The sequence below is a fragment of the Gorilla gorilla genome, chromosome 1 (genome assembly GCF_029281585.2).
Source record: "Gorilla gorilla gorilla isolate KB3781 chromosome 1, NHGRI_mGorGor1-v2.1_pri, whole genome shotgun sequence".
Classification (NCBI taxonomy): domain Eukaryota; kingdom Metazoa; phylum Chordata; class Mammalia; order Primates; family Hominidae; genus Gorilla; species Gorilla gorilla.
Genome location: NC_073224.2, coordinates 130654379 through 130682329, shown reverse-complemented (window position 1 = coordinate 130682329; position 27951 = coordinate 130654379). Strand labels below are relative to the sequence as shown.

General features: G+C 41.4%; 1 protein-coding gene across 4 annotated transcripts; it reads right to left on the bottom strand.

The window, feature by feature from the left end:
* Positions 1–44: 44 nt before the first annotated feature.
* PSMA5 (proteasome 20S subunit alpha 5) lies at positions 45–24691 on the bottom strand. 4 transcript variants are annotated; one of them, XM_031001431.3, is made up of 9 exons: positions 24512–24691; positions 20069–20135; positions 13439–13565; positions 11268–11335; positions 10268–10375; positions 10068–10126; positions 9198–9300; positions 8119–8205; positions 45–286 (listed from the first exon to the last, which is right to left on the bottom strand). In XM_031001431.3, exons 1-9 carry the CDS (start codon positions 24538–24540, stop codon positions 209–211), a joined length of 726 nt encoding a protein of 241 aa, XP_030857291.1. In that variant the 5' UTR covers positions 24541–24691; the 3' UTR covers positions 45–208. The 4 variants fall into 4 exon arrangements, with proteins under 4 accessions (XP_030857291.1, XP_055209995.1, XP_063558186.1 ...); XM_055354020.2 differs by having other exon boundaries at positions 24630–24654; XM_055354005.2 differs by lacking the exon at positions 45–286 and adding an exon at positions 293–7938 and having other exon boundaries at positions 24512–24673.
* Positions 24692–27951: the final 3260 nt, after the last annotated feature.

Sequence of the window (27951 nt, the reverse complement as noted above, 5' to 3'; positions counted from 1 at the left end):
AAAAACAAAAAAAGACTATTAGAAGAGAACAGTCTATTAACAAATATTTTAAAATTTTCTTTATTTCAGAACTGCCTTTATGTACAGACATCATTAAAAAAAATGCACATACAATGGAGATTTTCCAAGGAACAGGAGCTGGAAATAAAATTTAAGGACATTATTAGAACTGAAATTGTCCCAGAGAAGTTCTGAGGATCAGGATTCCTTAAATGTCCTTGATAACCTCTTCAAGTTCTTCCTTTGTGAACATGTGGAAATTCTGGCCAGGCTGCACTGTGGCTAGCTGGAAAGAAAACAGAAGGGTTAATAAGCTGGGCTGAGTTACCCTGCTGATGGCCCTACCATGGTCAGGAGAAGCTGTGTTGGTGATGCAGCTATTCATTAGGAACTAAGGGATCTGCTGTCCCAAGGATATCCTTTCCAGGCAGCAGGTCCCTAAAATAGCTCTCTGGCTCCAAAATAAAAATGCTTATTGACCAAATTTTCTATTTTAAGGTTAACTCACCACATCATACTTAACCAAATGCCTGGCATCATTGTCACTTCTTGAAGTCACTTCAACAGGGATCACAAAAGCAGCAGCAAAGTACATGGAGTCAGTACTTTTTTCTGTTAAAGACTCCTTTAGAAATATATTTGAAGTATATTTAAATACTTAAAAGTTGAGCTTGTGTGTGTGACTTGGGGTTACTTGGCCACTCTGTGCCTCTATTTCTTCATCTGTACAATGAGGACAATAAGAATAGCTAATTCATAGAGTAGTTGTGAGGATTAAATGTTAATATATATAAAGTGCTTAGACCATTATTGCCTACAACAAATAATCATTAACTATTGTCAGGTATTTTCTCTAAAATTGTTTATGTGGCAAAACTTAACAAAAAAGTTTTTTTTGTTTGTTTTTGTTTTTGTTTTGAGATGGAGTTTCGCTCTTGTTGTTCAGGCTGGAGTGCAATGGCGTGATCTAAGCCACCTCAACCTCCGCCTCCCGGGTTCAAGCAATTCTCCTGCCTCAGCCTCTCGAGTAGCTGGGATTACAGACGTGCGCCACCACGCCCGGCTAATTTTGTATTTTTAGTAGAGACGGCGATTCTCCATGTTGTTCAGGCTGGTCTCGAACTCCCAACCTCAGGTGATCTGCCCACCTCGGCTTCCCAAAGTGCTAGGATTACAGATGTGAGCTACTGCACCTGGCCTGTTAACGTTTTTGTAAAAGAACTGGCCAAGAAAAGATTTCATTAACACTGGCATAGGAAATCAGTTGTGACTGCTGAAGATATCAGTAATAACTGGAAATCCAGATTATATTTACATTTAAAAGCAACAACAACAATAAAAAACTAGGGTCAGAAGATGGTTAATTTCAAATTTAACTATCATGACTAGGTTTTCCATTCTCTCTGTTGATCATGTCCCACAGTTTTGGGCAATACTGAGCAATAGGTGCCACTTCACATTTGCCTCAAAAGATTTGTGTTTTACATGTCATTTCCTCATAGTGTTTTTTTTCTTCAATTTTTAAAATTAAACACATGGCTGGAAACAGTAGCTCATGCTTGTAACCCCAGCACTTTGGGAGACTGAGGCGGGAGGATCACTTGAGCCCGAGAGTCAAAAACCAGCCTGGACAACGCAGGGAGACTCCGTGTCTACCAAAAAAAAACCCCAAAAAACTAGCAGGGGGTGTAGCAAACGCCTGTGTCCCACGTACTCAGGAGGCTGAGGTGGGAGAATTGCTTGACCCTGGGAGGTTGTGGCTGCAGTGAGTTGTGATCATCCCACTGCACTCCAGCCTGGGTGACAGAAAGAGGCTCTGTCTAAAACAATAAATTAATTAATAATAATTTTTTAAAATTAAATATAGTAGGGCATTTTAAAGTAATTTTCAGTACTAATATTTAATGTAACTTGAAAGTTGCTAGAGAGAATCAGCATAATCCAGTTATATGATGTTTAGTATCCTCTGCCTCATCTATAAGTAAAATTCAGAAAGACTGCTGCACGTCTTAAGACATCTGATATCTGGGAACAGACTTAAAAAAAAAGTTCTCCTCTCAAAGCTTGTAGTCTCCTCTAGATTCTCCTAAAAGATATATCTCTAGTTACATGAAATGTCAGAAAAGTCCCAAATATATCTGCAAAATATAGGTAAACAATTAGTTTACCATGTAGACCAAGAGTTCCATTCCAAGGATATTTAAACATACAAATATTATTACTGCTTCTCTTGGCCAGGCGTGGTAGCCTGTAATTCCTTCAATTCTGGCACTTTGGGAGGCTGGGGCAGGCAGATCACTTGAGGTCAGGAGTTCGAGACCAGCCTGGTGAACATGGCAAAACCCTGTCTCCACTCAAAATACAATAATTAGTCGGGCATGGTGGCGCATGCCTGTAGGCCCAGCTGAGGCACAAGAATCACTTGAACATGGGATGTGGAGGTTGCAGTGAGCCGAGATCGCACCACTGCACTTAGCCCAGGCAACAAAGTGAGATCCTGTCTCAAATAAATAAATAAATAAAAATGTTACTACTGCTTCTCTTAAGGTATATCTTTACTTGATGATCAATGACATGAGGACAGAGAAATATAAGAGCAATAATCTAAAGAGTGAGGGCCTAAAGAATTTCACTCATGACTCAGGCTAGCCTTCTCAAAACATTACAGGGGCTAAAAAGCAGAAACTGGGAAAACTCTGAGTGGAACAGTCCTACAGAAGAACTGGAACGCAAATCAATACTATTAATAATAGTGTCTGAGCCAAGGACTGCCTTCAGGAAGTTGCTCATCACTAGATAAGTAAAAATAATCCCTTACATTTGCATAATAATAAATGTATTTGCATTATATGAAAGACACTTTTCTATTTATTATCTCACTTTCAAAAAACATCTCTATGAGGCAGGTAGAACAGATATTTTCTTTCAATTTATTTCACCAATAATTAATTACTAAGCACCTGTGTATTAGTTACATGTACTTGTGACTAAGGATCCAAAGATGAAGAAAGTCTTTATTTACTAAGTGCTAGATGCCAAATGTATTCAATGTCAGGTAAGTGTTGTAATAGAACTAAGAATATGTATAAGAGTGATCTGGAGGAGCCCAGGAAGGCTTCAGGGAGAAGCAACTTTTGAGTTGTGTATTAAAAGCATGGCAAGAATGGGTCAGACAGTCAAAGACAGGAAGGGCAAACAATGTGCAAATGCACAGAACCACAAAAGAACACAACATATTTGCAAAACTGAAAGTAATTCTGTATGGCTAAACCACAGCTTGCACATGGAATATGACGTGAAAAGGAGAGGGAGTAGGGGGTCAGAGCTCATGGGAGACAGTATGTTAAAGTGGTTAAAAGTATAAGACCTAAGACCAGACCTGGATTCAAATCCTGACTCTACCATTTACCTGTTGGCCCTACCGTCTCAAAGCCAGTTTCCTCTTCTGTAAAATAAGATTTTCGGAATAGGAATATCTATCTCATAGGAGTGTTGTGAAGATTAAGAGAAGTAATTGCATGTAAAATGCTTAGCAAAGTCTCTAACAGATTAAACAAATGACTTAAGAAGTAGTGAATTATGCCATGAAAAGAATTTTGGAATTTATCTCACAGACAACAGAAGTCAGAAAAGGTTTTTTTTTTTTTTTTTTTTTTTGAGACAGTCTCGCTCTGGAGTGCAGTGGCGTGATTCCAGCTCACTGCAACCTCCGCCTCCTGGGTTCAAGCAATTCTCATGCCTCAGCCTCCCAAGTACCTGGGATTACAGGCACACGTCACCGTGCCTAGCTAATTTCTTGTATTTTTATTAGAGACAGGGGTTTCACCATATTGGCCTGGCTGGTCTTGAACTCCTGGCCTCAAGTGATCCACCCATCTTGGCTTACCAAAGTGCTGGGATTACAGGCGTGAGCCACATGTCCAGCCAGAAAATATTTCTTAAGTGGAGAACCATTAAGATTAGATATAGCTTAGAAAATCCACTATAGTAGCACAATGAGGAAAAAATGGACTGAAATGGAGGAGGGCAAGATTAGTTAGGAAGCCTCTGAAAATATACAAGGTAGAGGAAAAATGGGAACCTGAACAAAAGGCGGCACTGGAAGTAGGGATGGAGAAGGGACATTGATTTGGGAGTTATTTATAAGGGAGCAAAGAAATGACTGAGTAAAAGGGGAAAGGGAAGTCAAAGTCTTCCAGGTTTCTCGTGTGAATGACAAGTACACTGGGGGTGTCATCAACCAAGATTAGAAATATGGGAAGATGAAATGGTTTTTAGGAAAGATAATGATTTTAATTTTAGAACTGTCAAATCTGAGGTGAATCCTTCAAAAAGGTCAAATGATAGTTCCAAAGAGTAACCATGAAATCTGACAAATAAGAGTTATCTTAGCAAGGAGCAGTCTCATGGAAATAATAAAAACTGAAACAAATAGTAGTGATTGAGGAGTAAATGAGAGGTGAAGCAGTGGAGATAATACAGGTTCTGTTTGGAGGAGACTTGGCAATAAAGGTGAAAAAATAAGATGGATGAAATAGCACTCAGCAATGAAATGTAACAGAATTGATGCAACACGGGTGAATCTCAAAATCACGCCAAGTGAAAGAAGTATAGTCCCTATAGTCACCTATAGTCCCAATTACTCAGGAGGCTGAGGCAGGAGAACTGCCTGAGGCCAGGAGTTTAAGACCAGTCTGGGCAACACAGCAAGACCCCATCTCTAAAAAAATTAAAAAACATTAGCCAGGCATGGTGTGTGCACCTGTAGTCCCAGCTACTCGAGAGGCTGGGGTGGGAGGACTACTTGAACTCATGAGTTCAAGACCAGTCTAGGCAATATAGCCAGACCTCATCTCTTAAAAAAACAAACAAAAACATTTATATGAAATTCTAGAACACAAAACAAATCTATAGTGACAAAAAGTAGATCAATGTGGGGGAAGAGACTACAAAGGGACATGAGAGAACTTTTTGGGAGGATCAATATAATGACTGGGGTGACAGATACTGGGGGTTGTACATTTGTCAACATCCGCTGAATTGTAAACTTAAAATAGGTACATTTTACTGTATATAAATTATATCTCAAAAAAGTTCATTGAAAGTAAGGACACTCGATAGAAGGAGGTACATATAAAGATTTTCTTAAAAAGAAAGATGTAAGATGTAACTTGGATATATATATATATTTTGAGACAGAGTCTCACTCTGTCGCCCAGGCTGGAGTGCAGTGGCGCGGCATGATCTCGGCTCACTGCAAGCTCCGCCTCACGGGTTCACGCTTCTCCTGTCTCAGCCTCTGGAGTAGCTGGGACTCTAGGCGCCCGCCACCACACCCGGCTAATTTTTTTTGTATTTTTAGTAGAGAAGGGGTTTCACCCTGTTAGCCAGGATGGTCTCAATCTCCTGACCTCGTGATCCGCCAGCCTCGGCCTCCCAAAGTGCTGAGATTACAGGCATGAGCCACCACGCTTGGCCGGATATTTTCCTTTTCTTAGGGGAAGCAGTTCATGTAGGGAGGCTGGAGCTCCAAGGAACAACTAATAGACTAAGAACTTAAAGCAGATGGGCTCTAGAGCAGTGGCTCCCAAATGTCAGTCCTTCTTAGACTGACCTTTCACAGCAGCCTATGAAAGCTGGTTCTATGGGTGAGACATTCACCAACAATACTCTCCAGTCCTCTCTAATCTTCTGTTCTTAACTAGTCAATCCCCTACCATGGATTAATCCAACTATCCATTTTCTCATGAGTGTGGTCAACAAATATCCTGGTAAGTACTGATTGGTTTAATTACTGATATATAATTACAGTCTTGGTTGGCCTTTAAATTTTATTTATTTATTTTTTGAGACAGAGTTTCGTGCTGTTGCCCAGGGTGGAGTGCAGCTGGAGTGCAATCTCAGCTCACTGCAACCTCTACTGCCCAGGTTCAAGCAATTCTCATGCCTCAGCCTCCCGAATAGCTGAGATTACAGGCACGCACCACCACACCCAGCTAATTTTTTGTATTTTTTTAGTAGAGACGGGGTTTCACTATGTTGGCCAGGCTAGTCTCGAACTTCTGGCCTCACGTGATCTTCCTGCCTTGGCCTCCCAAAGTGCTAGGATTACTGGCCTCAACTAGGATTTTAATATGGCCCAGCAATCCTTTTACTCTTCCCTGTCTTCTCATAACGACTTTTCCAAATATTTCCCATTCTCAATTTTACTGTTGCATTCACCTACCCTCGGCAGATGACCTTACAATCACTAGGAAAAATCTGGGGAAATGTGGGACATCTCTCCAGGTTTACCGCCAAACCCACCTATCTTTACTCGTCATTACTTCCTTTGCTCCTGTCTACTCTTAGCATTACTAAAAAAGGACATTCCCAAGCTGGCCATACCTCTCCAGTCTCATCCCTTACCGTCCCCCACCATCTTATATACATCCCACACCTCAGCGGTCAGACAAAACCTCAAAGTTTCCTTTACCCACAATATTATTTTTACATCTTGAACCCTTTGCACATGTTGTCCCGTCTTCCTGGAATACCTTTCTGCTCCCTTTTCCAGACATCACCTCTTCCAAGAAGCTTCCCTAATGCTTTAGTCTAAGTTGTACATACTCACAGGAATCTGTTCTTACTGCTGTTATAGAAATATCACCCCAGGTTCTTATTATCTATATGTTCCCTGCACTACACAGTATACTACTTGAATAGGAATTGGATTTTCTGTGTCTGTAACCCTGGGCATCTAGCATAATACCTGCTATATAATGGGTACTCAATATGATGCTGAATGAATTTTACTTTTCAAAGCCAACTCCTTCATGTGTACCATGCCTTACCTCTTCTATAACTTTTCCATCACTATCCTAACCTCTCCTTTTATTTCTTTCAGCTTTTTTTTTTTTTTTGAGACGGAGTCTTGTTCTGTCGCCCAGGCTGGAGTGCAGTGGTGCAATCTTGGCTCACTGTAACCTCCACCTCCCGGGTTCAAGCGATTCTCATGCCTCAGCTTCCCAAGTAGCTGGGATTACAGGCGTCCACCACCACGCCTGGCTAATTTTTGTATTTTTAGTAGAGATGGGGTTTCACCATGTTGGGCAGGCTGGTCTTGAACTCCTGCCCTCAAGCGATCCACCTGTCTCAGCCTCCCAAAGTGCTGGGATTACAGGCCACTGCGCCCGACTCTTTCAACATTTTTCTATACACTAGTTTCATCTCCGTTTATATTTTCAAGACTTTTCCACATCCTTAAAAAGACACAATCCTTTTCTTTAATGCTATCTTCTGCCGACACTAATCAAACTTCTTGAGAAAGCAGCATACTATTGTTTTCTCCACTCATCATCTCCCTTTCATTCTTTTTATTTTATTTTTGAGAGAGTCTCGCTCTGTCGCCCAGGTTGGAGCGCAGTATCACAATCTCAGCTCACTGCAACTTCCGAATCCTGGGTTCAATCAATTCTCATGCCTCAGCCTCCCGAGTAGCTGGAACTACAGGTGCATGCTGCCACACCTGGCTAGTATTTGTATTTTTGGTAGAGTCGGGGTTTTGCCATGCTGGCCAGGCTGGTCTCGAACTCCTGGCCTCAAGTGATCTGCCTGCCTTGGCCTCCCAAAGTGCTGGGATTACAGGCGTGAGCCACCTCGCCAGGCCTCATTCTTTAACTCACTGAATTCTGGCTTCTGCCAGCACCACTTTACTAAAGCTGCTTATTATTCAAAGGCTGTTAATAATTTCTTAGGAACTAAATATACAAAAATGTCATTTCCATGATCTATGTAGTCTTCAGCAATGCCAGCTATGATATCTGAATAAAAAACAATAAAACAGCCAGGTGTAGTGGCTCTCACCTATAGTCCCAGGTACTCAGTAGGCTGAGGCAGGAGAATTGCCTGAGGCCAGGAGTTTAAGACCAGTCTGGGCAACACAGCAAGACCCCATCTCTAAAAAAATTAAAAAACATTAGCCAGGCATGGTGTGTGCACCTGTAGTCCCAGCTACTTGAGAGGCTGGGGTGGGAGGACTACTTGAACTCATGAGTTCAAGACCAGTCTAGGCAATATAGCCAGACCTCATCTCTTAAAAAAAAAACGAAAAAAATCCAACAATAAAACAGAAAGTACCTCAATGTTTGTTGCATTCAGCTTCTCCTCCATTACTTGTTTGAGGATGATGAGTGAAGACTTGATGGCTTCTTTCAAAGTCATAGACTTGAAACAAAGAAGGCAAGAAGATGCCTATTAATTATACACAATCCTTCCTTCCTTCAAAGATTTTCCCTTTATCTCACTGAAAAAAGTATTTAGCAAGTATGTCAAACATCTTACTTAGTATGGTGCATTACAAGTATCTCCAGAACTCAAGTAAATGGCAAATAAGTAGAATACATTTTTTCAGGAAAAAAAACCCCCCAAACCTTATTGTGAGCCACAATAAAGTCACCAACCAAAGTAATCTTTGAAGAAGGGGAAAGGGATAGACTAGTCTTGTGTACATTTGAATTCCTCTTTTAATTTAGAAGATAATATTATCGGTAATATCCAATGAACAATAATGCCCAAATGATCTAAGAGGTAGCCCAATGGTTTAGAAAATTCAAATTTACCCTGTTTTGTACCTAATTTCCTCCACATGTAAAAGCAATACCATTAGGAGCTAATGTGAGCAGGCATCCCTGTATGAACCACCTGAATAAGTAGAGCAGCCTTCAATCACACCAATGAGTTACCCAAAACCAAATCTTCCCATCTCACAAAGAAAATACCAAATGCCCACTTGCTTCAAGAGCCAATTGTAAAGTGCTAAGTAAAGCTGTGAAGATAGAGGATAAACATATTGTGGTACATCCATACCATGGTATATTACTCAGCCCAGCCATCAAACGGAAATACTGGAACAACATGAATGGATCTCAAAAACAGTGTGTTAAACAAAACAGATACAAACTGACTAACTGTTTAATTCCATTTATAACAAAGCACAACAGACAAAACTAATGGACAGTGGTAAACATGGTTGCAAGGGAGGGAAAGAGATTGACTGGAATGTGGATGAGCATTTTTCTGGTGGTGATGAAAGTGTTATTTATCTTGTTTTGCAATTGTCAAAACAGAACTGAACTCTTAAGGTTTGCACATTTTATTATATGTAAATTATACCATGATTAAAAAAAATAGTAAGAGTTGTGAGAATACTTAATTACCTTGTGGTAAACTTCTTGCAAGGAGCTCTGGGCACCCTCTGAAGCAGAGCCAATTGCTCGAGCATCACACTGTACAAAGGTCCCAGATGGGTCCATATGAAACCTGCAAAACCCCCAAAATGAGGACTAAAATGCTCAGGAGTGGTGGCACTTTATGTAACAAACGTCTCACTAAAACAAAGTATAAATGCTTGGCTCTGCAGCCAGGAAACACCACTGAAATATTGAGGCACAGATCTAAAAGATGTTCTATGTCTGGAGAAACCAGACATTTTAAAAACTGTTTAAGAAAATTAGTACCTTCCTTAGGGATTTAGAAGTATAGTATGTATAAATATGGTACTTGTTTATGCCTATCTTAGAAATATTTGAGGATGAGGATCAGATCAACATTCCAGAGCAAAGCTCTAAAACATACCCTGACTATAGTAACAAGTTACTTCTAATTCCTTCCAGAATTAGCACTGGTTCCAATAGGGGAATTCTTCATGGAATCCCCAAATTTGTGCAAACGGTATAGAATCACTAAACTTTAGTATTAGAAGCCATATATATATGTATATACATATACACACACACACACCCTACAATAGCCCTTTTTACAATAATCTTTTTTTAATGTATTTTTTAAAGAGATGGGGTCTGGCTCTGCTATCCAGGCTGGAGTGCAGTGGCATGATCATAGCTCACTACAGCCTGGATAACAACTCCCAGGCTCAAGAGATCCTCCTGCCTCAGCCTTCAAGTAGCTGGGACTACAGGTGTGTGCTAATACCTGGCTAATAGTCTACAATAATCTTCTCAGTCCCCACCCCAAATTAAAATAATTCCCCGCAAAAGCATGGGGGAAAATTACAAAATGGTACTTACAGCTGGGGTCCTTTCTCATCAACTCCTCCAAATAACAATGCTACTCCAAAGGGACGAGACTAGAACCAAAAAATAAGAGATATTAAGATAAATGGCTATAAAGTAAGGAGGTGAGAGGGGCTGGGAATGTTATGTTCACAGGACAAATGTCCTAAGTCCCATACAACAATAAGAAAACTCGACACAAGTATCACACTCACCATGGCACCTGGATCTGCATCTTCTTCTCCAAACTGCAGAGCCAGATTGGACACAGCTTGGGTCACACTCTCCACTGTCATTGTCTCATTGTAGGTGAACCAGTGGTTCTAGAAAAAGAGCAAAGCATGGTACAACCTTCTAATAAGGACATTAAAGCAGCCCACCATCTCACTACGCACATCCCTTTAAACTGGGATTGAAAACTGAAGGCTCAAATGTGGTTTTCTTAATTAACATTAACCCTGAGTACTTGGGAGTACATGAGAGGAAGAGAAATAGCTCTGGAAATAAACATATCACAAGGACTCTAAGCAACGACGGACAAGAGAATTACGGCCTTGAAAAAGAGGGTTATGCCTCAAAGCACCAAGTTTACTCTTTCAAAAACTAAAAGTGCCTCTTTCCCTCAAAGACTCTAGCTTATTCTGTTGATGTTTAAATTAAATGACTTATTCTTACATAAGTACAGACAGCAAACTTGCAAATAAGTACAAAAAATTTTACCATGTGATGTATTTTTCTTACTAGCCTATCTCGAAGCAGCAGCTACAAAGTTTAAAAAAAAAAAAACAAAACAGTATCCCTGACCAGTATTTGTCAGTTGGTACAAGTTATTACTCACCAAAGGAGGGCTGTTATTTACAAGCCTGGCAGCAAAGGCAGCTGAGGGGAGAATATCCTTTAACTACATCCACCTCCTGCCATGATGCTCCCACAGAAAGTCAATTAGGAAACAATGCATGCTTTATATATAGGCAAAGCCAAAAAAAAGAGGAAGACACTGTCAGCACTACTGACCAGAGCCTCTTTAAAACTGCAATGATTGGACAGCTAAACTCCAAGCCCCAGGAAGTTCTAACTGGGAATTCTACCCAAAATTACTCCCAAGAGCCACATCTAATATTGACACAGGTACCTGCAGTATAGCCCAGGCAGCTAGATAATCACTAAACAAGGAACTCAAGCATCCTGGTAAAAAGGAGATAATGCCAATTTTACCTGTGTCTCCACTCTGGCTTTATCAATTAAAGTCTTAGCATCAGCAATTAGCCCACTCATGGCACAACCTGCAATGTAAAAGCGACAGTGACCCAGTGGCCAAATCCTTGTAGAACTCTTTCATCCACTCAGGAAATCCTGAAATTCTGGATTGGAACCATGGCAGCCATTCAGCTATCCCATGGCATTTTATACCCAAAAGATTAGATAGGAAATGATCTGCACTGAACCCAAGTATTAATGATATTAGAAACAAAAAACCATCCACAATGACACAGAAGTCCAGACGATAAAAATAAGCCCAGAGAAAAGCAGCTAACCAAACATGAATTTCTACATGTTACATCCCTAAGCATCCCTTTAGCACTCTTTGTAGACGATGATACATTTTCAAACGAAGCAAATACTAATGCCCCAACCTGGGAAACAAGGAAAAGAAAATCACCTCACTATGGACTACAGTGGAGGACTCTCGAATAAATCAAAAGCCTTTTGCCTCTCTGTCCCAAACACAAAGCAACTAGTTATATCAGAGAGAGTTTGCCTGATGGCCCAAGCTGTCACGATTATGGCTATAACTGTTATTTTACATGCCATGGCTCAAATCTAAATCTCCAGCCTAAGTTTCTCTCCCAAGTTTCAGACATATAAAGCCAAATAACTTCCTTAATATATCTACTTGGACATATCACACACTCATTTCCCTTCCAGACCCCGTCTTCTTCCTTGGCCCTCACAACCAATCAGATCACAAGTTCTGTCAATTTCTATCTTCCTCTCCATTCTCTGGCTACTGTGTTGGTTAAAACCTTCACCATCTCTTTGTTTGGACTATTACAAATTTTTCAACTGGCTTCCGTGCCTCCAGTTTCAGCCCTCTTTAGTCTATCTTTAATATCATTATCAGAATGGCCTTTCTGAAATTATAATGGGATCCTATTACCTCATTGCTTAAAACCTTTCCCATCCTTGCAAAAGGATTACATTGAAGCCCTTCAGGGTGGTAAAAAAGGAATTCCGCTCTCTGACCGACTCATCTGCTGCTGCAGTTCATGGCCCAGGCCTACAAAACTGCTTGTGCCATGGTATTTTATATTTTACACCACGATGGCTTCAGTCATTTCTATTCCCCCTGACTAGAATGCTCTCCCTTGCTATACCCAGACACTTGTTTGCCTTGTGTACACTTCCTTATCTTTCAGAATTAAACTCAGCTCAAAATCACTTTCATGGAATCCTTTTCTGAAAGCCCCACTACCGCTGACTCCAGGCAAAACTAATTATTTCTTCCTTTGTACTCCTACTAAGAACACACTAGTCTTTCTTAATACTTTTGTCACTTAATTGCATTGACTTACTTACATGTCCACCACCACAATTAGACTGTATGCTCCTGTAAAACAAGGACTATGTCTTATTCCTTTCTATATCCTGGTATCTAGCATAAGGTCTGGCACATTGTAGGCTCTCAATTTGTTGAACATAGTGACATTGAGCTACCTTCAAAAGACAAGTGACTTGAGTTAAAGAAGACACAATGTTCCAATCTTAAAAGATAAAATTTCAGTTTCTATATCTATGAAAGAGATAATATCAAGCTCCCAGAGTCACCACGGCATTTGGTTCTGATGCCTTCAAGCAATTAATTATTTTGCCAATGCTTCATTAATTAGATGACTAGACAGGTTAAGAAAATTTGGATAGCCAAATAAAATGCCATTCTATAAATAAGTAGAATTACTCACCCTGTAATACTATTATACAATGATGTCAGAAGCCAAGGCAGGGGAATTAAAAACCAAAAAAGTGGGTAGAGGCAACAAGGAATACAAAGATAATCTGAAAACAAAGGAGGAAGACTGATCTAGGCAAGTCTATATTATTCTTATAACTTGTAGTCACTTCAAAGATCTCAACCTTTGCATATTTCAACAACCATCACATTTACCAAGTCTAAATTTGAGGGGAAAGGAACTTCTGGGAGTAGGTTAAACATAAATGAGTCCTGCAACAGCCTCCTATTCCTACATTTACGCATTCTGGCCTACTGCCTGGAAAATAATAGCTAACAAGGGGATAACGTGTTCATTTCATAAACCTTCCTTGGAACATCATAGAGGACTAATTAACCCAGACCAGATCCTACAGAACAGCTTTCCTCCACTCCTTACCTATGTGAGCATCAATCTCTACAATTTTCTCAATGCTGCTGGGCTCCATCAGTGGGGAAGTAATTCTCTTCTCCACAGCTAGGCACACGCCCTCTGATGTCTGGATCCCAATGGCTGTAGAACCAAGCTGAAGAGAAACATGTTATGATTACCATATATAGGTCAAATAACTGTCTCACATACTCACCAGATAGCTCTCTGTAAATCTTCACATGATAGAAACTTCAACTGGCCACATCTTATAGGCAGAGAGAAGGAGCACCCTAACATACTGTAAGTAATTAATATACTATTCCTGTCAATAGCAAGAACATTGATTTACAGAATTTTGTGATTCTAAAAAGTTCTTTTTTTCTCCCTTAAAGTTTTTTTAAATTTTTAATGTTTTCTTTATAATTTACCCATGTAATTCCCAGAACCCCAAAAGAGTAAGTTCAACAGTCTTTCAAACATTGGAAAAATCCACTCTCTAATGCCAATATTTGGAGGACGGAGGATTCAAAAGTTCTAAACATAGTGGGCAAGAAAGTAATAAAACTCTTAATGTCTTCTCTGGACCTGGCCTCTTTTCACCTCTGCCATCTACCTTGGTCTGTCCCAAGAGGTGATGATATTCCCCAACCTACCTGACCTCCAAAAAAGTAATAAAGGAAGGTAGGGAGGGATGAAAAGAACCACCACCATCATCACCACCAACAACGTAAAACTATTAATTATTTAAGGTCGCTAGAAGTCCACAATATACCTGGAATTCATCTCTTTATCTCTACATAACTCCCAGTCATCTACTCCTCTATGCCCACTTCCTGCAAAATGAGGATGACAATAATAATAAGGGTAAACACATTATATATTATAAAATGCTTAAAATGGTGCCTGCCAAATATGAACAAATGTTATTCATATTCCATGCCTAGATACTTCAATAGCCTCTCTCATCTTTAATCTCTCTCTCAATGTATCTCTAATGTTATAACCTGACTGATCTAATAAAATGCTATTATCATTATATTTCTTCTCTCAAGAATTAACATCACCCTATACTGCCTATAATATATCCAAATAAACTTCCAGAGCCTTCATATCCTGATGCCACTTTTCCCTTCCAACTTCACTACTCGTTATTCTCCAACAAAATCCCTCAGGTATAGCCCAGCCCACTGGCTCAAGCCACGTTATCTCCTACCCTTGCACCCCTCTGCTCATGCTGTCTCCCCTGGAATACATTCTTCCTTCCCCCAATCCAAATTCCACTCATCAAAGCCTTCCATGACTATGCTTTCTGCTTTGAATTCCCATTATATTTAGTTATTTCTACAAAGTAATCACTGCCAAGTGTGAGCATTGCAAAGAGTTCCAAAGAATCCCATGAATCTTTATGTATAACTTGCTTAACATGTCTGCAGACTGAATGATCACTTCACACACATACATATTATTTTTCAAATGTGTTGAATTGTGACTTTATTTAGAAGTGTTATTAAATGTACACCAGCTTTTTGTCATGTATTTTCTTAATCAGTGGATACCTGCATAACTACAGGAGATGAACTGCCAAAAAATTTTATGTAAAAAAATGAGTACTCAGGTTGGGCATGGTGGCTCATGCCTGTAATCCCAGCACTTTGGGAGGCTGAGACGGGCAGACTGCATGAGTCCAGGAGTTCAAGACCAGCCTGGGCAACATGGTGAAACCCTGTTTCTATAAAAAAATACAATAATTAGCCAGGCTTGGTGGCGTATGCCTGTACTCCCAGCTACGCGGAAGGCTGAAACGGTAGGACTGCTTGAGCCCGGGAGGCAGAGGTTGTAGTGAGCCAAGATCACGCCATTGCACTCCAGCCTGGACAACAGAGTGAGACCCCATCTCGAAAAATAAATAAATAAAAATGAATGCTCATATTTCTAGTTAAAGGTGCAGACTAAAGACATAACATTAGTTCCACGCCTTCCTTAAGTCTATTGATGTAAGATTAAAGGACTTTTAAAAAGGCATAAATCCACTATAACAGAGAGTGGGAGAAGACACAGCAACAAAACTTTGAAGCTAAAAAGAAGATAGGTTAGTGATACCTGGGTAATCCAAATCCTAAACCAGCAGTAAAGAAAGTAAAGAAACAACCTGATTTTTATCACAGGACCTCAAAAAAGGAAATGGTGGCAACAAGGACCTCTGGAAATGGAAATGAACAAGGAGCTAAAAATTGCAAGATGGTTCAATGTTTAAGAAACAGATTCCCAGATCCCCTCCCCTATGCTGTAAAGCTAGATGACTGCACCTCCCCCACTCCCGTGGAAGACTCCAGGCTTATTCTCTGGAGACCGTAAAACAGAGTGTCTTTGGATTGGGGACACCAAGCACAGTCTAAGGCAGGAATAATGTACTGAAAACGGGATAAATATGTAAAAATTTACAAACCAAATGTTAAGAACCTCAGCCTTCTTTCCCTACTCAGCTCTCAGAAGCCAGCAGCCAGAAATACCCTCCCGGAATGAAATGAGAAGAGGCAGTTTTCTCCTGAGCAATGTTTTTCAAACTTTTTGACCAAAAGCCACAGTAAGGAATACATTTGATTTCATAACTAAAACCCACAAATAAATATAAATACATAACAGAAACAAAATTTCAGGAAAAAAACCACTCATCACTACTATGGGCAAGGCATTTTGATATCTACTGCTCTGTTTCACTTAAAAAAGAAATGTGGGCCAGGAGTGGTGGCTCATGCCTATAATCACAACACTTTGGGAGGCTGAGGCAGGAAGATCACTTGAGCCCAGGAGTTTGAGACCAGCCTGGGCAACATGGCAAAACTTTACCTCCACAAAACATAAAAAAAATTAACTGGGTGTGGTGGCACATGCCTGTAGCTGGGGGCTGAGGTGGGAGGATCACTTGAGCCTGGGAGGTTGAGGCTGCAGTGAGCTGTGATCGTACCACTGCACTCCAGTCTAGGTGACAGAGGGACATTCTGTCTCAAAAGAAATGCTCCTCATGACCACTAAATTTATTTTATTATCTCCTAATAGGTCTAGACCTGCAGTTTGAAAAACATAGCTCTAAACAATCTGACCAGTTCAAAAGGAAAAAAAAAATACTTTAGACAGGGTCTCACTCTGTTGCCCAGGATGGAGTGCAGTGGCACAATCACGTCTCATGGAGCCCCAACCTCCCAGGCTCACGAGATCTTCCCACCTAAGCCTGCAAAATAGCTAAGACTACAGGTGTACACTACTACACTCAGCTAATTTTTTAAATTTTTTGTGAAGACAAACTCTCACTATGTTGCTCAGGCTGGTCTTGAACTTGTAGACTCAAGCAGTCCTCCTGCCTCAGCGTCCCAAAGTGCTAGGATTACAGGTGTGAGCCTTGCCCAGCCTAATTTTTTAAATTTTTTCTAGACACGGGCTATGTTGCCCAGGCTAGTCTTGAACTCCTAGGCTCAAGTGATTCTCCTCCCTCAGCCTCCCAAAGTGCTGAGATTATAGGGATGAGCAACAATGTCCACAAGGAAAAAAATTTTCAAGAAAAATTAGAAAATTGTTGAAGAAAAACAAGATATTTCATCCATAAAACAAGAACGGGATGCTAATAAGAAGAAAAGAAAAAAAAGAAGTTGGAAATTAAAAATTATTTCTGGCCAAACACGGTGGCTCATGCCTATAATCCCAGCAATTTGGGAGGGTGAGGCGGGCGGATCACCTGAGGTCGGGAGCTTGAGACTAGCCTGACCAACATGGACAAACCCCATCTCTACTAAAAATGCAAAATTAGCCAGCGTGGTGGCGCATGCCTGTAATCCCAGCTACGCAGGAGGCTGAGGCAGGAGAATCGCTTGAACACGGGAGGCGGAGGTTGCAGTGAGCCGAGATCACGCCATTGCACTCCAGCCTGGGCAACAAGAGCAAAACTCCACCTCAAAATAAATAAATAAATAAATAGTTTCTACAATACTATTGGAAAATGGGTTCTACCAAATTGAGCAAATAAATCAAAAAAGATGACATGGGGCCTAACACAAGAGGGAGTTAAAGGGAATGCCTAGAATGATCTCACAGAAAATGAAGTCCACAGGTACGCAGGAGGCCCAGAGAACAACCAGTCCAGATTGGAGCAGATTAGAAGGCTCCAAGATTTCATTAAGAATCCTTAATAGGGCACTGTGGCTCATATCTGTAATTCCAACACTTTGGGAGGCCTAGGTGGGCGGATCACTTGAGCTCAGGAGCTCAAGACCAGCCTGTGCAACATAGCGAAACCCCGTCTCTACAAAAAATACAAAACTTAGGCCGGGCGCGGTGGCTCACATCTGTAATCCCAGCACTCTGGGAGGCAGAGGCAGGTGGATCACAAGGTCAGGAGTTCGAGACCAGCCTGACCAATATGGTGAAACACCATCTCTACTAAAAATACAAAAATTAGGTGTGGTGGCACGCGCCTGTAATCCCAGCTATTCAGGAGGCTGAGGCAGAATTGCTTGAACCTGGGAGGCAGAGGTTGAAGTGGGCTGAGATAGCGCCACTGCACTCCAGCCCGGGTGAGAGAGTGAGACTCCGTCTCAAAAAAAAAAAAAAACAAAAAACAAGCCAGGCATGGTTGTGCATACCTGCAGTCCCAGCTTCTTTGGGGGCTGAGGCAGGACGATCACTTGAGCCTGGTAGGTTGAGGCTGCAGTGACCTGAGATGCGCCACTGCATTCTAGCCTGGGTGACAGAGCAAGACTCTGTCTCAAAAAAAAAAAAAAAAAAAAAAAAAAAGGAATCCTTAATAGGACACTTAGTTTGCCTGAATGTTTTGAGAGGATACATGTAACCTGGAGAGACTTTGGAATGCATTATTGATCATCCTAAATTAAGCAAATATTTTTAAAAAGAGAACTATTAACTCCAAGAAAAACAATGTTGTGCAGAAACAGAAAAATAATTATAAAACGCAAAATGGCTCAGCTGTGAAAAGCATTTACAGTTATACTAATGTAACTATTGACTAATGATCTTACAAAATTATGATATTCATGATATATACGGAGAGGGTCACCCTATCCCCACCTCAGAAGACAATTGTGTGTGGTAGGGAGTAGGGATGTGGGGTTAGGGCAGAAATCTTCATCTTTCATAATGAAAAGTCCATGGATAATGCCTAATAAAAAAAAACCATACATCTGTGTTATAGAGATATGGAGGTACAGTCCTAGAACATTACCAGCTGAAACAATTTAAAGTGTTGCCTCTGAAAAGCTGAACCTAGATGATGCAGGCCTCAAGAATTGCTATTTTTGTTACAAGGTTTATAGAACTACTTTGCCTTCTAACTCTGAAACTACATGTATGTATACCTTAAAAATCAAATATATAATCAGAAACCATTGCCAGAAAACTTAATTTAGCACTTAGTTGTTCTCTAATTGTTTTATGTATAGTATACTGATCTTGAATCCCTAACTGAACAGAGTAGGACAGAATTCATATATACTTTTTATCTAGAAGAGTGATTCTCAATTGGGGGCCCTTTTGTCCCCACCAGACACTTGGCAAAGTCTGGAGACATTTTTGGTGGTCACAACTGAAAGAGTGCTACTGGCACCTAATGAGTAGTACCCAGGAATTGATAAACATGCTAAAATGTACAAGATGGCCCTCCACAACAAAGAATTATCCAGTCCAGGCCAGGTGTGGTGGCTCACACCTGTAAATCCCAACACTTTGAGAGGCTGAGGCAGGAGGATCACTTGAGCCCAGGAGTTTGAGACCAACTTGGGCAACATAGCAAGACCACATCTCTACCGAAAAAAAAAAAAAAATTAGCCAGGCATGGCGCACACATCTGTACCCTAGCTGCTAGGGAAGTTAAGGTGGGAGGAAAGCTTGAGCCCAGGAGTTAGAAGCTGCAGTGAGCTAAGATGGTGTCACTGTACTCCAGCGTGGGTGACAGAGTGAGACCCTGTCTCTAAAAAAACACTAAAACAAATCTCTTATTTAGTCCCTAAGGTGTCTTTACCAACAAGAACACAAAGGTGGGCTGGGCGTGGTGGCTCACGCCTGTAATCCCAGCACTTTGGGAGGCTGAGATGGGCGAATCATTTGAAGTCAGCGGTTCGAGACCAGCCTGGTGGTACTGGGAGGCTGAGGCAGGAGAATCACTTGAACCCGAGGGGCGGAGGTTGCAGTAAGCTGAGATCACGCCACTGAACTCCAGCCTGGGCGACTGAGAGAGACTCCATCTCAAAAAAAAAAAAAAAAAAAAAAAAAAAAGAAAAAGAAAGAATACAAAGGTGGTCAGATACATGATTTGCTAAAGAAAACAAAACAGAAAAAGTAATACAGGTGCTAATTCTGGACTTCTGTACCTCTCTTTATAGCTAAGAGGATCAAAAGCACAAATATGTCCCTCCACCCCCACTGAGAAAAAGCTATTTAGATAATTACGAAGCAGTTAACTGCTCAAAAAGTTTTAAAATTGATATTAGGAATAGGATTGAAACTGTTATAAAAATGGTTAACAGTGGTTGCTTAAAGGGATGTAAGAACATTTTCTAAAGGAATGGTTAAACCACATTTACTCCAAGTGTTCTGCCAGCAAAATGTCAGGTAGCCATGAAATTTCAGGAACTATGCTACTTGCTACTATACCTTGATAGCCTCAATGGCATATTCCACTTGAAATAATCTTCCTTCGGGAGAAAAAGTATTCACGCCCCTATAATTTAAAAAAAATTATTAATTATACTCATAAAAACTAGTCATGTAGACACTGAATTCAAGTTCCTTGACAACTAGCTCAGATAGCTACAGAATACGCACGCTGTCATTATTCTCTACTTCGCCCACAACAATCTGTAGCATTTTTTTGTACATTAACAGTTTCTCAAGGCAATGGAACCTATATATAGAACACTTCTGCCTCACTCCCAGAAAGTCTTCCCAAATTGATGAAATGAGAGCAAATGACTTTTCTGCCTCAATCCTGAATCAACTTGGATCCATTCTGAATAGACTTACCAGTTCCTTTGGTAAGTTCATGCCTCAAAACTATCAGCCAATTTCCAAGAAAATGTGCATTGTTCCTTATCCTCTTCCCATAACATGCATATGACGTTAATACTTGGGGTTATCACTCTTCTTTCCATTCTCAATGCCCTCATTTCCTTTCACCTAACGTTTGTAATAGTCTCCTAACAGGTATTGACTCGTGGAGCAAGTAGGAAGAGTTTTTCCCCTAATTCAGACAATCTCTATAAAACACAGTTATTACTTTTTTTTTTTTTTTTGAGACAGAGTCTCGCTCTGTCGCCCAGGCGGGCGCGATCTCAGCTCACTGTAACCTCCGCCTCCTGGGTTCAAGCAGTTCTCCTGCCTCAGCTTCCCCAGCAGCTAAGACTACAGGTGCATGCCACCACGCCCAGCTAATTTTTGTATTTTTAGTAGAGATGGGGTTTCACCATATTGGCCAGGCTGGTCTTGAACTCCTGACCTCGTGATCCACCCGCCTCGACCTCCCAAAATGCTGGGATTACAGGCATGAACCACTGCGCCTGGGCCTAATTATTACTTTTTACTAAAAGTTAGTCACAGGTACATTTCTCTACTTATTTGTATGAATTACTATTGTTATCTTAACAGACTGAGATCCATGTAGTTCCTAATTCTAACCTAGTTCATTCACTCAATATTTACATAACTTACATGTCAGACTGCTTTCCTCTCTAAAACACTTCCCCTTAACACTTAACACTTTCCACCTTTCCGTGTTCAAGTATGCTGGAAATCCTTACGGAAAAGAGGCACCAATCATGGTCTCAGCTATAAAAGCTTTGAGCACACAATGGACACAAAATATATGTGAACAAATGAATGAGATGGCTGCAATCCGTGGTTTATGGAGTCCAGACTTTACAACAGGTAACATGTCATATAGTAGTGCTTTTGGCCTGGCGTGGTGGCTCACGCCTGTAATCCCAGCACGTTGGGAGGCTGAGGCAGGCGGATCACCTGAGGTCAGGAGTTCGAGACCAGGCTGGCCAACATGGTGAAACCCCGTCTCTACTAAAAACACATAAATTAGCTGGGCGTGGTGGCAGGTGCCTGTAATCCCAGCTACTTGAGAGGCTAAGGCACGAGAATCACTTGAACCCAGGAGGCAGAGGTTGCAGTGAGCCGAGATGGTGCCACTGCACTCCAGCCTGGGAGAGTGCTAAGCACAAGTTACTTCCAAATCTCTACTACCAGTTTTACCTCTTTCCTAACTAATTTAAATGTTTGCTGAACATTTCCACTTGCATATCCTATTAGCACTTAACACTTAACATTTTCCAGTTTGAAATATTATCTCTTTAAATCCAGCCACCTTGCAAAATTGACTTCATCTCCTGCCATTCCTATTTCAGTTTTATTTTAAAACATCTCAAATCTTCCAGTGTTCCCAAGATAGGAAGTTCTAAATGATCTGACTCATTCCTCCCCGTCTTTTCCCATATCCAACTATATGCTAAGTCATACCAATTCATATCAATTCCTCCTCCACAGTAACACATCACTCTTCCTTCTCAATGCCCTCATTACCTTTCACCTAACTATTGTTAATAGCCTAACACTAACAGGTATTGACTCACTTTCCCCTAATTCAGACAATTAATCTCTGTAAAACACAATTATTATTTAACAGCGCACAGTTGCCTACAGAAATAGGACCCAAACTCCTTAGCCTCGTGTTAAAAACCATTCAATATCTAGCAGCATCCTGTTTTTCCCATTATCTCCTGCTGTTCCCATACACGTATCATATGTGCCAGTCAGACTGGACTTTTCCCAAAATGTATTGTGCTTTTCCATTGCTCCTCCTTCATTTATTCCATATTCTCCAACCCACAACTATTGATCTGTCTTTATTAAATTCCTGCTCTTTCAAGAAACCTAGTTTAAATGTCAGCTCCTTTGTGAAGTTTTCCATGATCCTCTCATATTGAATGCAATCCCTCATCAAAACTTCCATGGTATTGATTTGAATTTCTCTAATGGCATTAATATATTTCTGACTCACACTATAGTTACTTCTGTAAACAATTCTTTTTTTTTTTTTTTTTTGGAGACAAGGTCAGCGCCACCACACCCGGCTGATATTTTTTAATGTTTAGTAGAGATGAGGTCTCACTATGTTGCCCAGGCTGGTCTCCAACTCCTGAGCTCAGGCAATCCTGCCTCCGCCTTCCAAAGTGCTGGAATTACAGGCATGGGCCACTGTACCTGTAAACAATTCTTTAAGAGTCTCAGGCCGAGCGAGGTGGCTCTCGCCTGTAATCCTAGCACTTTGGGAGGCCAAGGCAGGTGGACCACGAGGTCAGGAGTTCAAGACCAGCCTGGCCAAGATGAGGAAACCCTGTCTCTACTAAAAATACAAAAATTAGCCGGGCGTGGTGGCACCGCCTGTAATCCCAGCTACTCAGGACGCTGAGGCAGAGAAGTGCTTAAACCCGGGAGGCAGGCCAGGCGCGGTGGCTCACTCCTGTAATCCCAGCACTTTGGGAGGCCAAGGCATGTGGATCACGAGGTCAAAGATCGAGACCATCCTGGCCAACATGGTGAAACCCCGTCTCTACTAAAAATACAAAAATTAGCTGGGAGTGGTGGCGCGCGCCTGTAGTCCCAGCTACTCGGGAGGCTGAGGCAGGAGAATCGCTCGAACCCAGGAGGCGGAAGTTGCAGTGAGCCGAGATCATGCCACTGCACTGCAGCCTGGTGACAGAGTGAGACTCCGTCTCAAAAACAAACAAACAAAACCCAGGAGGGGGAGGTTGCAGTGAGCCAAGATCACGTCACTGCACTCCAGCCTGGGCCACAGAGCGCGACTGTCTCAAAAGAGTCTCCTATATGTGAGCAAGGAGCTTGATTTTGTCCATTGCTGTAGCACCAGCACCTAGAACAGTGCCTTGTTCACAGCAAGCACTCAAGCACATTAACTAAGAGAATAAAAAGGGATGTATTTTAAGCCGTCTTGGGAAGACAGAAAAATAAGTAACAAAGCAGTCAATACATATGTTAAGTAAATGGCCACAAAATTTAATAAATGCTTTCTGATAAGCATAACAATTTCTATCATACACATCCTAACTCAAAATTATGTCACCCGAAGATGATTCTCTTCAATGTTCTGGAAGTTAAATATCGACCAACAAAGTCACTTTATAGGACAGTGGGGAAATATGTCAAAACTTCACACACATCTTCTATGAGTCAGTAAAAAAGATGAAAAAGTGGTAACTCCAAGTGGTAAAACTTTGACAGGATCAGCATATACTTGACAGGAAATGCAGCTTCTCATACCACTCAGTACAAAGAAAATGTCTGCCTTCCATGACTTTAAAAAAGAGTAGCTATGTAAAAACTTAACTGACGAAAACAGAAACTGAAAGTAAAAATGTCTACAGCATATATATGTACAACTTAATATTGTGAGCATTTTCATACCACAAAAGTTTTTTAAAACTTGCTTTAAACTTTTAAAAAGTCAAAAAATTTTGGTCAGTTGGAATTGGCATGATGAGAAATCTCTTGAAAACCATTCTAAATTCCAGTTCCTATAAAATCAGACTCCAGACAATATATCCAGCCAAAGCTACGACTGCCTTCGCGCTTCTGAAGAAACTATACACCGCAGCATGCCCTACTACAAACCAGTTGCTTTTTCTTCCAGGAAGCACGTTTAACTTTTTGTTTGTTTGTTTAAGGTAGTCATACTAGGCACGAAAAGATGAACGGAGCAAAGAGTGACCCTTGGCCTTCTCCGGGTTCAAGTTAGGAGTTCCGGCTCCTCACGCCTTCTTTACCAAGCACCAGCCGGAGCTTCTCGCTTCCGCACCGAGTTAGGACCCAGGGGTGACTCAACAGTAGGACAAGTGCCGCCGATGTGGTCTAGCTTGGGGAAGGACGACGGGCGCCTGAGGAGGGCAAAACATCCCCAGGTCCGGCCAGTCTCGGGTTCCTGGGGAGCCCCATGACACGGCAGAACCCAGGCCGCGCGGCCAGGTCCCGGGCCTGCCAACCCATAATTCCCACCCGACGTCCCCCAGCTGCACGGACCTGTCGTACTCAGACCGGGTGAGAAACATGGCGAGGGTAGGAGGAGGCAGCGGCTACGCGGGGATTCTGAGGACCAACACGACTCCACCGGCACCCAACTCACCGGCAGCCAACTCACCCACACGGCCGCAGAACTAAGGACCAACTGCGCGTGCGACCGCGACCTCTTTAGCCCGCCCTCCTGTGCCTGCTTCCTATTGGCTGGTAGTAGTTCCCGCCTAGGTGATTGGGCCAACGCGCTTCCTCACGAGGGCTTGGTTGGTCCGGAGGAGGAGGAGGACCAGTGAAGTACTTCCGCCTTAAATCGCGGGTGGTTGCTAGGGACGATCGGCACCCAAGGCGTGTAGTGAGTTCGCCTTGTAGAGAAGGTGTGAGCCCGCCCCAAGACTGGCAATTGGAAAGGCTTGCATGACATAATAGGTCCCTCGCCGGCGCCCGTAATCCCAGCTAGAGGACTTTGGTCCCGTTTCCGGCAAGGCCACCACCTGACTTCTCTTCGCAGGATTCCCTCTCTTAGGGTTCCTCCACGGTGTTCTCAATGCCTGGTCGAGGGCTCCAGGACTTTGGGCGGTAATGAGTCGGCTACAGTGGGTCTGAGCCGGCGCCGCGGACGAGTCCCTTCGTTTCAGCCAGTTTGGCTCGTTTATTGAGAAAAGTGGGGGGCGAGGGGTTAGTATGTAAGAAAGTCTTCAAGTTTCCACATAGTTAAGGTAATTTTATCAACTCTTTCTTGCACCCCTCCCCCAGTACAGGTTTCAGACCTAAATAACCTAGAGTTCAGGATCCAGACTTCAAAATATTCACTGCTTTTTCTGTTATTTGTGAAAAATAAGTGTTTTCTTTGAGCCCAGATCGTGCCATTGCACTCCAGCCTGGGCAACAGCCAAACCCTATCCGAAAAAAAAAAAAAAAAAAAAGCGCTTTCTTTTTCGACGCTTCTTGCTTCCCTTCAATAAGTTGCTTGAGGAGCAACTTTGCAGCTTCGTAATAACACTGTAATTCAAGTATTTGTTCAAGAAAGGCAAGTAAGAAGTCTTGGCACGGGGGTGGGGAATATAGGGAAATGTTGGTCAAATGATACAAAGTTTCAGTCAGAGAAGGTGGATGAGTTCTATAGTTCATATATTGTGTACTTGAAATTGTGAAGAGGGTACACCTTAAATGTTCTCACCACAGGAAAGTAAGTATGTGAGATGATGGATTATGTTGATTAGCTTCATTTAATTAATCGCAGTGTGTGTGTGTGTATATATGTATATCAAAACGTCACGTTGTATACCATAAACATGAACAATTTCTATTTGTCACTTACACCTTAAAGCTGGAGTCGGGGGAAAGAAATCATTTATCAGGCAGTATATGCTGGAAAGGGAAATGCCAGCGTCTCATTTCCAGTTGTTAATGTGATACCACTAGTCAAGTCCTTAACCTCTCAAGGCCTGTATCTCTCCAGTAAAGTTCATTCTTGGTCCTAGATTAGGTTTGTAAGTCACCAAGGCATTTCAAAGGTGCAGGAAATGTAAAAATACACCTTTTGAGTATTAACCAAGATTAGTTTTCCCCACCCTTTATTTTCTGACTTCCTTCATGGATTCAGTAGGAGTTTAGTTTGGTCATCCCTGGCCAATCAGATGTTTAGCACTAATAAAACTGAGGAAGAACTCCAAGTAGCAATCCTCTGGGATCTGTTAGATTTCTGAGAAAAGAATGGTAATTTTTAGCTTTCTTGTCAGCTTTCTGACAAGCTTTTTTTTTTTTTTTTTTTTTTTCACCTTATCAGTTATTTTCTATGGAAAAGTCTTGGTCGTAAATTCACTACAGCTGCTCTTTAGAAGTTCTTTTATGGTCAGGCACAGGGGCTCACGCCTGTAATCCCAGCACTTTGGGAGGCCGAGGTGGGTGGATCACGAGGTCAGGAGTTCAAGACCAGCCTGGCCAAGATGGTGAAACCCTGTCTCTACTAAAAATACAAAAATTAGCTGGGCGTGGTGTTGGGCGCCTGTGATCCCAGCTACTCGGAAGGCTGAGGCAGAGAGTTGCTTGAACCTGGGAGGCAGAGGTTGCGGTGAGCCAAGATCTCACCACTGCACTCCAGCCTGAGCAACAGAGTGAGACTCCATCTCAAAAAAAAAAAAAAAAGGAGTTATTTTACTACGTAGGTACTTTAGCATAATATTTCCTGAGCACCCAGGGTTCCATGGTGCTCTGCAGACCCTATCAATGTCAGAGACAGTAGTGAATTGCTTACGAAATGTTCTTGAATGTAGAATCTCCTCTGGGTAAATGTGTTTGTGCTATATATAACATAAATGAAGGGGAGCTGCAGGTAATTGTGGATAGGAAGGAAAATCTTTTCTCCCAAGAGAGTGCATTGTAACAATCTAGCAGCTAGCATAATGTGTCTTTGAAAGAAATAAAATGAGAAATTAGCTATTTAAAAGTAATTGAAGTTAAAATGTGTGTACGTACAAAGGAATATTGTTCACCCTTTAAAAAGGAATGAAATTCTGATACATGCTACAACTTGGATTAGACTTGAAGACCTTATGCTAGGTGAAATCTCAAGACACAGAAAGACAAATATTGTATGATTCTACTTATGTTAGGTACCTAGAATAGTCAAATTCATAGAAACAGAAAGTAGAATAGTGATTATCTAGGGCTGGAGGAAGAGGGGAATGAGGAGTTAATGGGTTTAATGGGTACAGCATTTCAGTTTGGGATGATAATGAAGTTCTGGAGATGGACTGTAGTGATGGTTACACAACAGTGTGAATGTACTTAATGTCACTGAATTGTATACTTAAAAATGGTTAAAATGGTAAGTTTTATGTTAGGATATTTTACCACAACAGAAATAATTTTTTAAGTTAAAGGGGGGAAAAAGGAAAATCATGGAAATGTGAGTTCTTTGAGGGTCAGTACTCTCGTTCAGCCTAGCACCTGGCATATGCTCTAGATACATTTGTTTAGTAAATAAGTATTTATTTTTTTAACTTTTATTTTAAGTCCAGGGTGTATGTGCAGGATGTGCAGGTTTGTTACATAGGTAAACGTGTGCCATGGGGATCTGCTGTACTCACCATTTCGTCACCCAGGTATCAAGCCTAGTATCCACCAGTCATTTCTCCTGATCCCCTCCCTCCTGCCACCCTCCGCCCTCCAGTAGGCCCCAGTATGTGTTGTTCCCCTCCGTGTGTCCATGTGTTCTCATCATTCAGCTCTCACTTGTAAGTGAGAACATGTGGTATTTGGTTTCTGTTCCTCCAGTAGTTTGCTAAGGATAATGGCCTCCAGATAAGGATTGATTGATTGATTGATTGCTATAAGCATACTAGTTCCATAGACATTAATATATGTGTGACTTGGAGAAGTAGAGTAAGTAGAAAATTCAGAATTTCAAATAGCCACTTTAAAATATTTTTAAGTACTGTATTTTT

Coding starts and splice junctions, on each gene's coding strand:
- PSMA5 (XM_055354005.2), bottom strand. CDS start 24,540: ATGTTTCTCACCCGGTCTGAGTACGACAG. Junction 11,336..13,438: donor AGAGATTGATGCTCACATAG/GTAAGGAGTGGA, acceptor TTTACATTGCAG/GTTGTGCCATGAGTGGGCTA. Junction 8,206..9,197: donor TGCAAGAAGTTTACCACAAG/GTAATTAAGTAT, acceptor CTTTGTTTCAAG/TCTATGACTTTGAAAGAAGC.